Source organism: Poeciliopsis prolifica, unplaced genomic scaffold, assembly GCF_027474105.1.
Source record: "Poeciliopsis prolifica strain line A6 unplaced genomic scaffold, Auburn_PproV2 SCAFFOLD007, whole genome shotgun sequence".
NCBI lineage: Eukaryota > Metazoa > Chordata > Actinopteri > Cyprinodontiformes > Poeciliidae > Poeciliopsis > Poeciliopsis prolifica.
In genome coordinates, this window is record NW_026562382.1 from 13,463,847 (window position 1) to 13,475,754 (window position 11,908).

Consider the following 11,908-nt stretch of genomic DNA (forward strand, 5'->3'; position numbering starts at 1 on the left):
AAATCATCTTCCCCACCCAGAGTGGGAAAAAATGTGGTGCAAAAAGGTTTACAAGCGATGTTCACTCAAGAGCTTGGCAGACATTCACAAGGCGTGGATTCAGCTTCAAGAGCCTCCAAACATAGATAGGCTATGTCAGGACACAGACTGCAACCTGTAGGATCTTACATTGGCTGTGGAAAAAATGAGAGGATTGACTCTCATGGACTTAAGTTCTTTTTTAAGAATCAAACTCTTTCAGTTTCTGGGAGGCAATTGGATTTTTAAAACCAATTGCTGGAGTGTAAAGCTTCCGCAGACAGTAATGATTTGGGAAGCAGTCTCATTTTCTGTTGATCCACTGTGTTTAAAAGTCAGTGTAATGTGTAATTGGAGCCATTTATGCTTCCTTCCAATGACGAGCTTAATGGAGATTTTATTTTCCATCACGACTGTGATTACTTTTAATCCTACAAAGCTCTCAATGTTTTCCACTCGTCAGGTTATTCCTTAAGATTCTTTAAAACAATAGGTGTAATTGTACGGCATTTTTTAAGACTTTGGTAATGATATACAGAAAATAAATTGTATTACATTCAAATCTAAATAGCCTACTAAAATTGCATTGTTCTTCATTATTATTTTGACTCTTTGGGTCTTTCTTCCAACCCAAACAGTGTGTATATTCTTAGGAAAAAGAAGAAAAAGAAAAAAAAAACATGCATCCAGGAATATTCCCAAAAAATATATATATATATATAAAAATGCAAGACTTCTGGTGTATTCCAACATAATGCCTCTTATTTTCACAGGCAGAACATCAGACATTTCACTCCACCTTTTTTGAGACGCTTTCTGGCCTAATTTTGAAACGGAAGGTGGCGCCATTTAGCTGTTTTCTATTGGTTCCAACCTACGTCAAAGCTTCTCTCCATCGCATTACAGAACCAATTGCAGACATTTAGCACATTTCACAGGATTTTAACTCATCATAAAACACAATTGTGCAAAACGTAAAATGAAAACTATGGCTTGTAACAATTAAGGACAAAAACTTGTTTTGGTAAACAAGATTTTTATTTTTCGAATAGAGAAACTTTTGGTCAGTTTAAATGGAAAATAACTAGTACACAAAGAAAACTCTGTATCAGTACACAATCAGATATTCTGAATGTAAACAGGAACACACCCAGGTGATTTTCCTATTACCAGCAGGTGTGGAGGCAAATCATCATCAGGGGATGCCCGTTTGTGGTTAGCCAAATGACATTCAAAAGACAAACCTTCTATGTTGTCCAGTTAAAGAAAATACTTTAAACACAATAGATCAAATAATAGATATGTAAAACTAACAGATTCATGTTACAAATGCTGAATATTGGGGGAAAAAAATGAAACAGAATGAATCAAAATGGTGCTTTTAATTAGTTTTAGTACAATAATTACATTTACTATAAAACAAACAATGCCTTAGCTTCAGAACATATCAGTAAACAGTACATCCTGAAAAAAAAAAAAAAAAAGATTTGCAGCAATTCTCAGCACAACATTCAGATGTCGGATCCATTTGGCACCAAATTTCACCTTTCAATCGTTGTGAAGAAAATGTTACTTATGTATTTAATTAGTTAATAAAATATCAAACAATGAAGATGAAATTAATGAGTTACCTTTTTTGGTCACATCAGACGAAAAAGTTGGTGAGGCATACTGAGGCATATAAAAGGTTGATGGGTTTTTGTTGGTCATTTCTTTTAAAACACCACTTGATTTGTTAAGGCAACAAAGCTGAACAGCATAGAAAACGCAGTGTTTTGTACTCGCATGTGCTGCTTTTTGCACAGGCTAACAAGGTATAGAAGGTAGTACACACTCAGTATTAACTGTTAGGTTGTACCTTTGGAGTATGATGACATACTCTTTGCTCCTTTCTTTCAGAAAACAAAGTCAATCAGTCTTATATTATCCACCAGCCAACTGTACCTTAAAAGCACTTGGTCATCACAATATTGGTCTGCTTTCAATTAACAGTACCAGATATACAAAGTCTAATATGACATGAAAAAAAAAATCTGACTAAAAGGAATTTGGGAATGTAGTGGTTTTCTGAGTCTGTAGTGTGAGGCAGAAAGTGCTTTAAAATATATATGTCTTTGGCGAGTCATTAAACTCCTGGATATTACAGAAAACTATTGTTGAAATTTAAAGTTTAACAGCTTTAAATTGTTTTTGTAGGTTTTATGTAAAGCAAAAAAGTCAGATGAGCAAAAAAAAATAAATAAAATAAAACAACTTGAAGCTGTTTAGCAGTGGTACCCCAAATTCATGCACTTACAGTCGATTTCATTAAATACTGAAGAGTTCTCCACAGAAGGCAAAACTAACTTGAGTTACATATAACAGGAACCTTCTCATGATTAGACTTGAAGAAATCTGCTGTGAAATCCATTTATTTACAAAGAAAAAATAATAACAAAAAGCACACTGATTTTAGAGTTTTGAACAGTTTGTGCCAAACTTTCTTCTTGGTCATGCTGATGATGGGAGAATAAAGTCTTGATTGCCTGCTGACGTACAATTAAGACACAGGCATTCATAAAAGATGATTCAATTCAGTACGTCTTTCAACTCCATGGGCTGTTTTCAAGTAAATAAATGAACGAGACAGGAGGAGTTGGGAGAAATAATATCAGTAACACCGACAGCAACAAGGAGGAAGTGTTTGCCGTCTCAGTGAAATGACATGATGACAGGCTGAAGGTGATTTTTTTTTGGTGCAGTGGTTGATTGGCCATTGAGAAGGCTCACATTTTATTGAAGCACTCTTTGGCGTTGGACCACACTTGTATTCCCTGAAAAAGCAAAAAGGTGGCAGAAAGAATGTTATACAGAAAAAAATAACTGGAATGAGAATGCCAAATAATCTAAACTACTGAGTACATAAAGAAAATTCATTGGGAAAAATATGAGAAGAGTACCTTTTTACACATGCTGATTTGCATGATGGCGTAGCTGATCAACGCTTCACGCAGGTCTTTTTCCTTCTGCTCCTTGAACCGCTCAATGTCGTTCCATGCTTTCTCCACAAACTCTCTAACGATACAAACACAAACTATTATCAGTCTGTCTGTCAGGAAGAAAAACAACCCAGGATAAGTGAGAGAAAGAGGAAACTAACAATGGATGATTTGGTATACTCTTCAGTTATTCATGTGCTACTTCCTCTTTTTTGTATTCATGCAGGTGGCTTTTGTATATGAAACCACTGACTAGACAGACAGCTGTGCAACATCATAGAAATGCATTATTGACTACAGGGCTCAAAGCGACACTCAGCAGGGTTTGTTTGACAGGGACAAGCTTCTAAGCAGACACAGCGTGGCAGGTAACCATGTCAGAAAAGAAAAGACAGGAATTCTGGACTCAGTCCTGCACTATGAAGAGACACAAATAATGACTCATAAGAGCTTAAAAGGTAGCAAAGCACTATGAAGAGACACAAATAATGACTCATGAGAGCTAAAAAGGTAGCAAAGTCTTTGTTTTTGTCTCACGCTGACTGCGTGTTATCAAAAATTTCTCCATTAAACATTAGCCACCTAACAAACTGAAAGATATCCACAATGAAATCTTTTAAAATGCATAAAATGCAAATCTAGATGTGTGCACAACATCTGAATAACTTGCAATACTCAAAGTCATGATGACTATTTTCTCAGCAATATACATGTGAACTCTGGATTCAGAGTTGACATGGACCCTAACAAGTGAGCTGCCTATGTAGAAAAAGAAGTGCATTAATTCAATTCTAAGAGCATGTTTTCATTACAGTCAATAAAATTAATCAGAAGTTCCATCACCCCCCAAACCGACAATGTGCAGAGAGACAGTGTTTTCCAGCTCGCCATGAAAATGAACGGAAGTACCAGTGGTCCGAGTTATGCAATCTCCCAATTAGTACATGCACTACTGTGATTGCTTAATAAGCCCCAAGGTTTTTGGCAGATTCTTGAATTTCTTTACATAGAAATATAATCTGTGACAGGTTCTATTTAATCAGATGATTGTTTTTAATTCTACATACCAGGCAATCAAGACAGGAATGAAAATCAACATGAGAGTGATTGCTTGATGGTATGAATAATTTAAATTAGACTAAAATGGTAAAAACAAATGTAATGCGAAAAGGGATAAATGCTTCTAAAGCCTTGGTATTACTCAGCCGAGTAATACCAATTTAAGCAAATACCAGGCTTAACTTAAAAGGCCATTTCATACTATGAACTGCAGCTTTAGAAAGTTTAAAAAGGAAGGCCTTACTGGGACTCTGCATTCTTCTCCTTCAGAGCATCCTCTCCCTCTTGGATACTCTGTTCCAAGGCTGCCACCTTGCTCTCCCTCTGCTCCTGAGTCTCTTGGCCAAATAATTTACTGGTCATTCCCTTCAAAGAAAAGATTCGCACCGTCTGCATGCAAACACAAGAAAAGAAAGAACTGTGTAAAGTGAAAACAGAGTCAACAGATCGCTCATTGCACAACTATTCCAAACTTTAGTTACAAAAATAAATAAATTAAATACATCATTGGAGAATGTTTATATGAACCACACCACACAAAAGCCTTATTGGTGTATTTTGAATTGGACACATGTTTTTATTTGCTACAAATGACTGAGAAAGAAGTTGTTGTCGTTACCCCAGTCTCCAGCTCTTCTTTCTGCTGCTTCTTGTAGGAGAGGTCCTGTGCTGCCATCTCCAGCTCGTACTGGATCAACTCATGTTTTTTACAGACTGACCTAAAACATAAACGCTTTTTTTAAATTCAAAAAGTAAATCTTTAAATTAATTTTTGTTCCAGTCAGTGGTATTCCTTAAAATACCTAATGTAAACATAAGGATTAGAAGAAAATAGCCGCATTTTTAATGGTCAGCAGAGTTGCAGATGTTCCAAACAGGAACACAATAAAAGGCTCTAGGATGACATGCATTATTGCTTACAATTTGTTGTGGCTTGGCAACTGAGCATCAGCAACACCAGCTGCTCAACTGTCCCATAAGCTGCTACCCACATGTTTTGAATTCATCCTTAAAAACAAAATAAAGGCATACAAATATCTGCTGATATTTGAGAGTTAGGTAAACCAAACAGCCAACTGGAAGATGAAGCTAAACTGTCAAGCCAACTGAAAGGCAGAATGACCACCGGTTCACAGTGTTTGCATTATGTCAAGCCTTACAAGTGGGAAGAAGAGTTTGACTTTCTATTATGTCTTACATAATGAACATAGCCTTGATGCAAGTTCAAAAATAACTGTAGCACTCTTGAGTAATCATTAATTTTTAAGGATCCTTTGAGTTAAAAGAGGCCTTGTAGAAATGTTGAATATCTGTCACATAGATAAACAGAGTTATAGACTGTTTGCATATTTTATTACACATATTTCAAAATATGACATAAGCATTTCAAAAAGGAGCATGTTTTCTTTTTTTTTTTAACCTTTATAAAAATTACAACTCAAACTATGTGTGACAAATGCCAACTAATATTTGTTTGTCTGCTTTTTCTTGTACAGTGATTAATCATTTGCACATTCAAGTAGTTCTATTTGGAAAACATAAACATTTCAGGAAAAAATCCAAACCATTTATTTGAAAGGAATAACAACAAAAAATGTAGTACTGATGTATAAGGCATAATCACTTAAAAAAAAAAAAACAGGTGGGGGACTCTGGTTGAGGCAAAATGAAGGATCACATTTTAACATTTTATGGCTGCTGATTATTGAAGTTTCAATCTTTTACAGTAAGTTACCTGACAGCGTCCATGTAGAAGAGGTATTCCTTCAGTTGATCTGCATAGTGCTCTTCTTCTTCAAGAATATCATCTATTGATGCAGCATACCTAAACACAAACACAACAAGGTATTTAGGTAGAGATAAGCTAAAACAAGATATATTGTATCACTGTTTGCACACAGTGCTAATCTGTAACTTAGATAAAATAATCAAGTTTTTCCAGAAAGGTAAAAAGTTAGAAAGACACAGTCTGCTACTTACGTATCCATGTGGTGGCCAGCACTCTGCAATCCATCTCCCATTTCTTTTTCGATAGCACTCCACTCACTGAAAAACAGATTTGAGAAATGATTTATCCCAACAGTTCTCTTTATTTTGTTGAAGCACTGAGTTTTAAATAATTATTATTTTTTCTCCATATTCTTATATGTTGTTCTGCAGCTACATGCTTGAATTAGTAACTACATTTTAAAGGATTAAAATGGCATTTAAAGCATAACATTTCTGACAAAGGTAATTTTTAATAATAATCTGAAATGTTTACAACATCAAAACCATTTAATGTAATTGTTCAATTAAAAAAAAAGCAATAGAAAATAGCTTCTTACCTGAAAACTCTGCCATAGTTGCCATGAACTTTATAAACCCCATATAGTCTGTCTGCAACACGCTGGAATAACAAACAGAAACATGTTTTTTTTTTCTTTTCTTTTTTTTAATTTACCTTCGGTACCAGTAATTTCAGGATTTAAAGTTACATTCCAATTAATGTCAGAATGTTCACTAAAAGTGTTACATGGTACCTAATTACATGTGAGTATTACTCTGAGTATTGCTCATAAGGCAGAAGGGTAATAGCAGATTATGTACAAAAATTAAGACTGAATGCCAGCGTATGTTCAAAAATACTCAAACATCGTATTACAAACATGGATCTATAAAAACAAAATATCAGCTAAATATGTGCATTTGATTATCTACAGTGTGTCGAAACTTACCGCTCTTATCCTGAGTAACTGAGAGAGGACAGTGCTCAAATCGTCACTGTAGTGTTTCAGAGCCGTGAATCGCCTAAAAACATGACAAGTCTTTCATTTATTTTTCAGTTTATACTAAAATTTGATGCAAATATCTTCCTAAATATCAAGTCAATGTGTGATGAATAATTTTTTAAAACCACTCTCTTTATCTTGCAACAGATTTTGCTACAGTCGTCATGGATTTCTATTAAAATTAAAGTGTAAGCTTCAGCTCCAGAAACTCACTGTGATTTACTGGAGTTAAAATTATTTTAATAAGAAAAAACAATTTCTAGGCTAATAAGTGTCACTTTCATTTCTGTTATTGAATTTCTTTAGACAGATGTGTGACATGGTGCTTTGTGATCTGGTTTAGCCTATTTTATGTTGTCAGATTGTTTTTATTTTAGATAATTAAAAACTGTTTTCCACCTACTTGTCAGGATTCTTGACTCTGAACATGGCACTTAATGACTTTAATCTGGAGTCCGCCTTTTGGAAAAGAAGAAATACTTTTTCTGTTTATATATGACAAGCAGAAAACCTAAAGATTTGATGAGATTTAATATCATAAGACAAAACTGATATTACAACTACTAACACTAAGCAAATACATTCAACCACATTAACTTGATCTAACCTTGTCTTGGAAACCTGTCTCCAGGACTGCTTCCCTCCATCCCTTTTCCTAAGAACATTCAAAGAACACAAGGCAGACAGAGATAGAGTCAAAGGTCAACTGTATCAGTTCAAAACATAAAAGCTGAAAGTAAAAACAAAAGGCGAAAAACTGCGATCTTTTACAGAGTATACTTTTTTTTTCCCCTCCAGGGGGTCTTTTTGCAGGCTGTAGTGTCCCTTACATGAAAGCAGGCTGACTGGAAAGGGGGCAAGAAGAGGGGGAAGACATGCAGCAAATATTGTCGGGTCCGGGAATCGAACCCGAGTCAGCCGCATCGAGGATTCAAGGCCTCCAAATGTGGGTTGCGCTAACCCCTACACCAACACAGCACGGCCCTGGCAGAGTATATTTACTACTGTACCTGTGTATCATTTATTCTTTCAAAGTAATACAACATAAAATTAGCAGAAGAGTTACATGAAAACTGCTAAATGAAAATCTTACACTGAGTCTGACACAGCTCAGTGGCAAATTATCTTCAGCTATAATTCTGTTTTCTACAATTGACCTGAGTTACAAAGCATGTTTGCATCACTTTTCTACCTCAGGTTTTAGATTTGTTATAAATGTTCAAGACGTTAAGCAATAATGGATTAAAAAAGGGTCATTATGAGTTGTACATTTGGTTACAAACCTCTGTGAGAAAAAGGAAGAAAATGTTATCGTTTGACAGGACAGGATGTGATGCAAGACGCAGCAGGAAGTTTTCCAGACCAACCCTCCGCCGCTCTACAAAATCTGGGTCGAGGTTATCTGCTGAAAGCTTGTGCCACACAAACTCTGCCTGCAAGAGACGCGGTTAAATCAAATAGTAAAGGTAAAAACACAGATCCAACAATCTCTATTCTATGAAACTGGTTTAACTAGTAGAACATAGTTCTATCATCACTTCAATCTCACTCACCCTTTTCTCTGGCAGTGGAGGGACGATGATATAAGGATAAGTGACCAGGAGATATGTTCTGAGAAGCTCAAACTCACTGTAACGTCTCCACAAAGTGTCAGGTGCAACTGGTGTACCGCCTTCTGAGACTGAGTCAGTCGGCCTTCAGGCAGGAAAACAAATGGGATTAAACAGCAGAAAAGGAAAAGAAATTTCACCCATTTTGAATTTCCAAAATAAATAAACAAAACAGAACAGAAACAGCAAATAAAATTAACTATGAAGTCTCTGTAAACTTTGAGATCAAAACACAAGACAAGAGAGAGAGAAAAGCAATAAGACATGAATTTGCTGGTTCATCATGTAAAACACTGCAGGCCTCATTAGTCAGCAGCAGTGTTCATTACCGCACAACTAGGCAGAGAATGGCTAAGAAAATGGCATTGATGGGATACTTAAAGAATAAAATCACTCATAAGGTTGGTCTGTCTCAGTTCTGCCAAATGCATTTTAATCTTCAGGACTTCATAGAAACAATTAAGGGAGAAAAGTGAAACTTCTTGGATTGTGTGAATTCTGTATTATGTGGAAGATGTGGTGTAAAAACTGAATAAATTATCTATACCAGAAAGCCCTGAGGGAAAATGTCCATCAGTTTTTTGACCGTCCGTTCATGAAAAGGACAATGATCCAAATCACACCAACAAGTTCACGCCTGACTAGATTGTAGAAATTAATGTTTTGAAGTCTAGTCAAAGTCTAAACTTAAATTTGATTGAAGTGACCTTAAGCAGGTCATCCATGCTGAAAAACTCTCCCGCAAAAAAATAAATCCTGGAAAGACAGTGGGCCAACATTCCTTCACATAAATATAAGATTTTTTGCCAGTTATCAAAAATGCTTGATGGCTGTTGTTGCTGCCAATCTGGGCTAGTCTGGATAATATAATCCCCTAAAAAGTTTTTCACTTTTTATTTAATCAAGTTATTTCTGTCCAGTGTTCAAATTCGATTGATGATTTTCATGCAAGTGTGATAAAAAGGTTCAAGCAGAAGAAATCTGTAAAGTGGGTTAATGGTTTTCTATTGCATTGCAAAAGCTTGTTACTGTGAGTGTATTATGCCAATAAATGTGATACAAGTCAAGCCACTGTGTTCATCCACATTCCCTTGAAGCTGTTTGAATGAAATACTTCTGGTACATTGGTCAACTGAAGAAAGCATGAGCAGATATGAGCAGATATCCATCCATAACCTACTGTGTTTCTATGAGGTAGACAGTGTACGTTTCTTGCATGTTAACCGTGTTCTTTCCTGTCCTCTTATCTGCCTCTGCCACGCTTATCTCCATTTTCTTCAGCAGAGCCGTGCCTCTCTCCACCATCTAAAACCGTAAATATGAACCAGAAACATGAGCAAGAGCAACAGAGGTACAGCAAAGCCAGTCCAGGAGAGCAAAAACCTGTGACATTAAAAGTATTTTGAGCAAAACACAGTACAAATACATACAACAGTCAAATGAGTAGGAACAAAAAAAATCTAGAACTTGTCATTTAGTTTATGATATGCAAATAAATCGCGGAGCATATGAGTCACCTGGATGAATATAAAGCTCATTCAAAGTAAACAAAACTTCCTGTTTCGGATGCTAACTGGCAAGCTAACACCGAGAGCAAAGTTTAAAAAGTTATTGAGCTCTCTGAGCACACGCACATAAAGCGTATTTTTCTAATATTAACAAGCAGATACAAAGGTTGAAATTACCACTGAATTTAACCTTCCATAAAACCGCAAATTCTTCTTTTAAAACCCAATGGAAAAGTATTTGCTGCTGAGCATAATTCAGCTAGTTTAGGCCATACTAGGAGTTTTCTCTCGGGATAGCTTGAGGTCGCTTTAAAAAAAGAAAGAAAGAAATCTCTGCTAATTTGAAAAGAAGAAAACAAAATACAACCGTGTTTATTATATTGTTCTCCGACTCCGTTGAAGTGATGTCGGTGTTGCAAATCACAGCTACCTCGTCGCTACTTCCAGAGTCTGCCATGATCATCTGACTCCTGCTATTATTGCAGCTGCTGTCAGTTGAGCTGGCAATGCGCATGCGCACTACAGAAAACCCCTGGAAGTTCCAAATTGGGCTTAAAATAATAAATAAAAATACAAGAAATACAGAGCATACCCATAAAGGAGTCACCCATAATTGGGAATTAAATCAAAAAGAAAATGCTTCAGTTATGTATTCATTTACCCGAATAATGTAAAGCACGTTTTTCTAAACATAAAAACAAATCAAATAATAATAATAAAAAAATTAATAAATAAAAACATGTAAATTGTAAGAATTTGAAACAGCACATAGTCCGCATCAGGACAATAATAGCACAATAAAATAACAATACAATTTATTTTCCATTTTTCAGTTGACAAAGTTTTTATATGGTTTTAGGTGAATATAACATCACAACAGAGAATAATATTATCGGCAATAACAAAATAATTCTACACTCCTACAATACTGATTTTATCACAAGCTTATATGTCGCATTTCTTTATGTTTTATTTGTTCTGCATGATTAATGTTTTCATCCTAAAGAATTTTCTTTGGCAAGACTGACATCTACTGGTGTTATACTAAAGTAGTGATTTGTTTTTCTCTTGGTTTAGTGATGCATTGTTTGGATTCTCATTTTGCCACAAAAACATACCAACTTTTGAAAATGTATAACATAAATACATAAGTAAATAAAGAGAGAGAGAGAGTGAGAGAGAGAGAGAGAGAGAGAGAAAGGGGAAAGAGAAAAAAGAAGAAGAAGGGAAGAAAGAAGAAAGAAAGAAAAGAAAGAAGGAAGGAAGGGAAGAAAGAAAGAAAGAAAGAAAGAAAGAAAGAAAGAAAGAAAGAAAGAAAGAAGGAAAGAAAGAAAACAAAACCATTCAATTTTGATATTTTGTCAAATCAAAACCGCAAACCGAGATGTAATATCATTGGTACTGTGTGAGACACATGAAAATTAATTTGCTCATAATTTTGAAGTGGAAGTACATCAGTACCCAGTTTCCAGATTCGTTGAACACATAAAAAAGCATGGCATTCTTTCACCCTCCTGAGTCAACACTTAGTGGATCCAAGTTTCACTGCAGTTGCAGCTGCAAGACCTTGGGTTATGTATTTACCTGTTTTGTCCATCTTGACAAATTTACTGAAAATCTTTTTACATTTTTGAGAATCGCTTGCAGTCAAATCAGATGAAGTGTATCTGGAAACATCAAATTAAAATTTGATTTTCACATTGCGTGAGTGGCTATCTGTGACTGGGCCACTCTAACATTAATACCTTTTTTATATCACCCCAATAACTTCAGTTGCATGTGGCTGGATATTGTCATGCTGGTAGATCTTATAAATCTACCAGGTCATAAATTATTCTGCACTCTATCCATCTTTCCATTAATTCTGACTAGTTCCCACATGCCTGCTAGAGAAAATCATTTCATCAGCATGATTCAACCACCGCCATGTTTCATTGTGGGGATGCAGGGTGATGATGTGTGTT

At 35.5% G+C, this 11,908-nt stretch overlaps 1 protein-coding gene across 1 annotated transcript; it reads right to left on the reverse strand.

Annotated features, from left to right (window-relative positions):
* Positions 1–1,381: 1,381 nt before the first annotated feature.
* snx4 (sorting nexin 4) lies at positions 1,382–10,458 on the reverse strand. The gene is made up of 14 exons (XM_055032245.1): positions 10,312–10,458; positions 9,617–9,741; positions 8,380–8,521; positions 8,110–8,259; positions 7,434–7,481; positions 7,230–7,285; positions 6,773–6,845; positions 6,383–6,444; positions 6,036–6,101; positions 5,791–5,880; positions 4,675–4,774; positions 4,300–4,445; positions 2,958–3,072; positions 1,382–2,831 (listed from the first exon to the last, which is right to left on the reverse strand). The coding sequence occupies exons 1-14, from the start codon at positions 10,456–10,458 to the stop codon at positions 2,784–2,786; spliced, it is 1,368 nt and encodes a 455-aa protein (XP_054888220.1). The 3' UTR covers positions 1,382–2,783.
* Between the last annotated feature and the right edge of the window lie 1,450 nt (positions 10,459–11,908).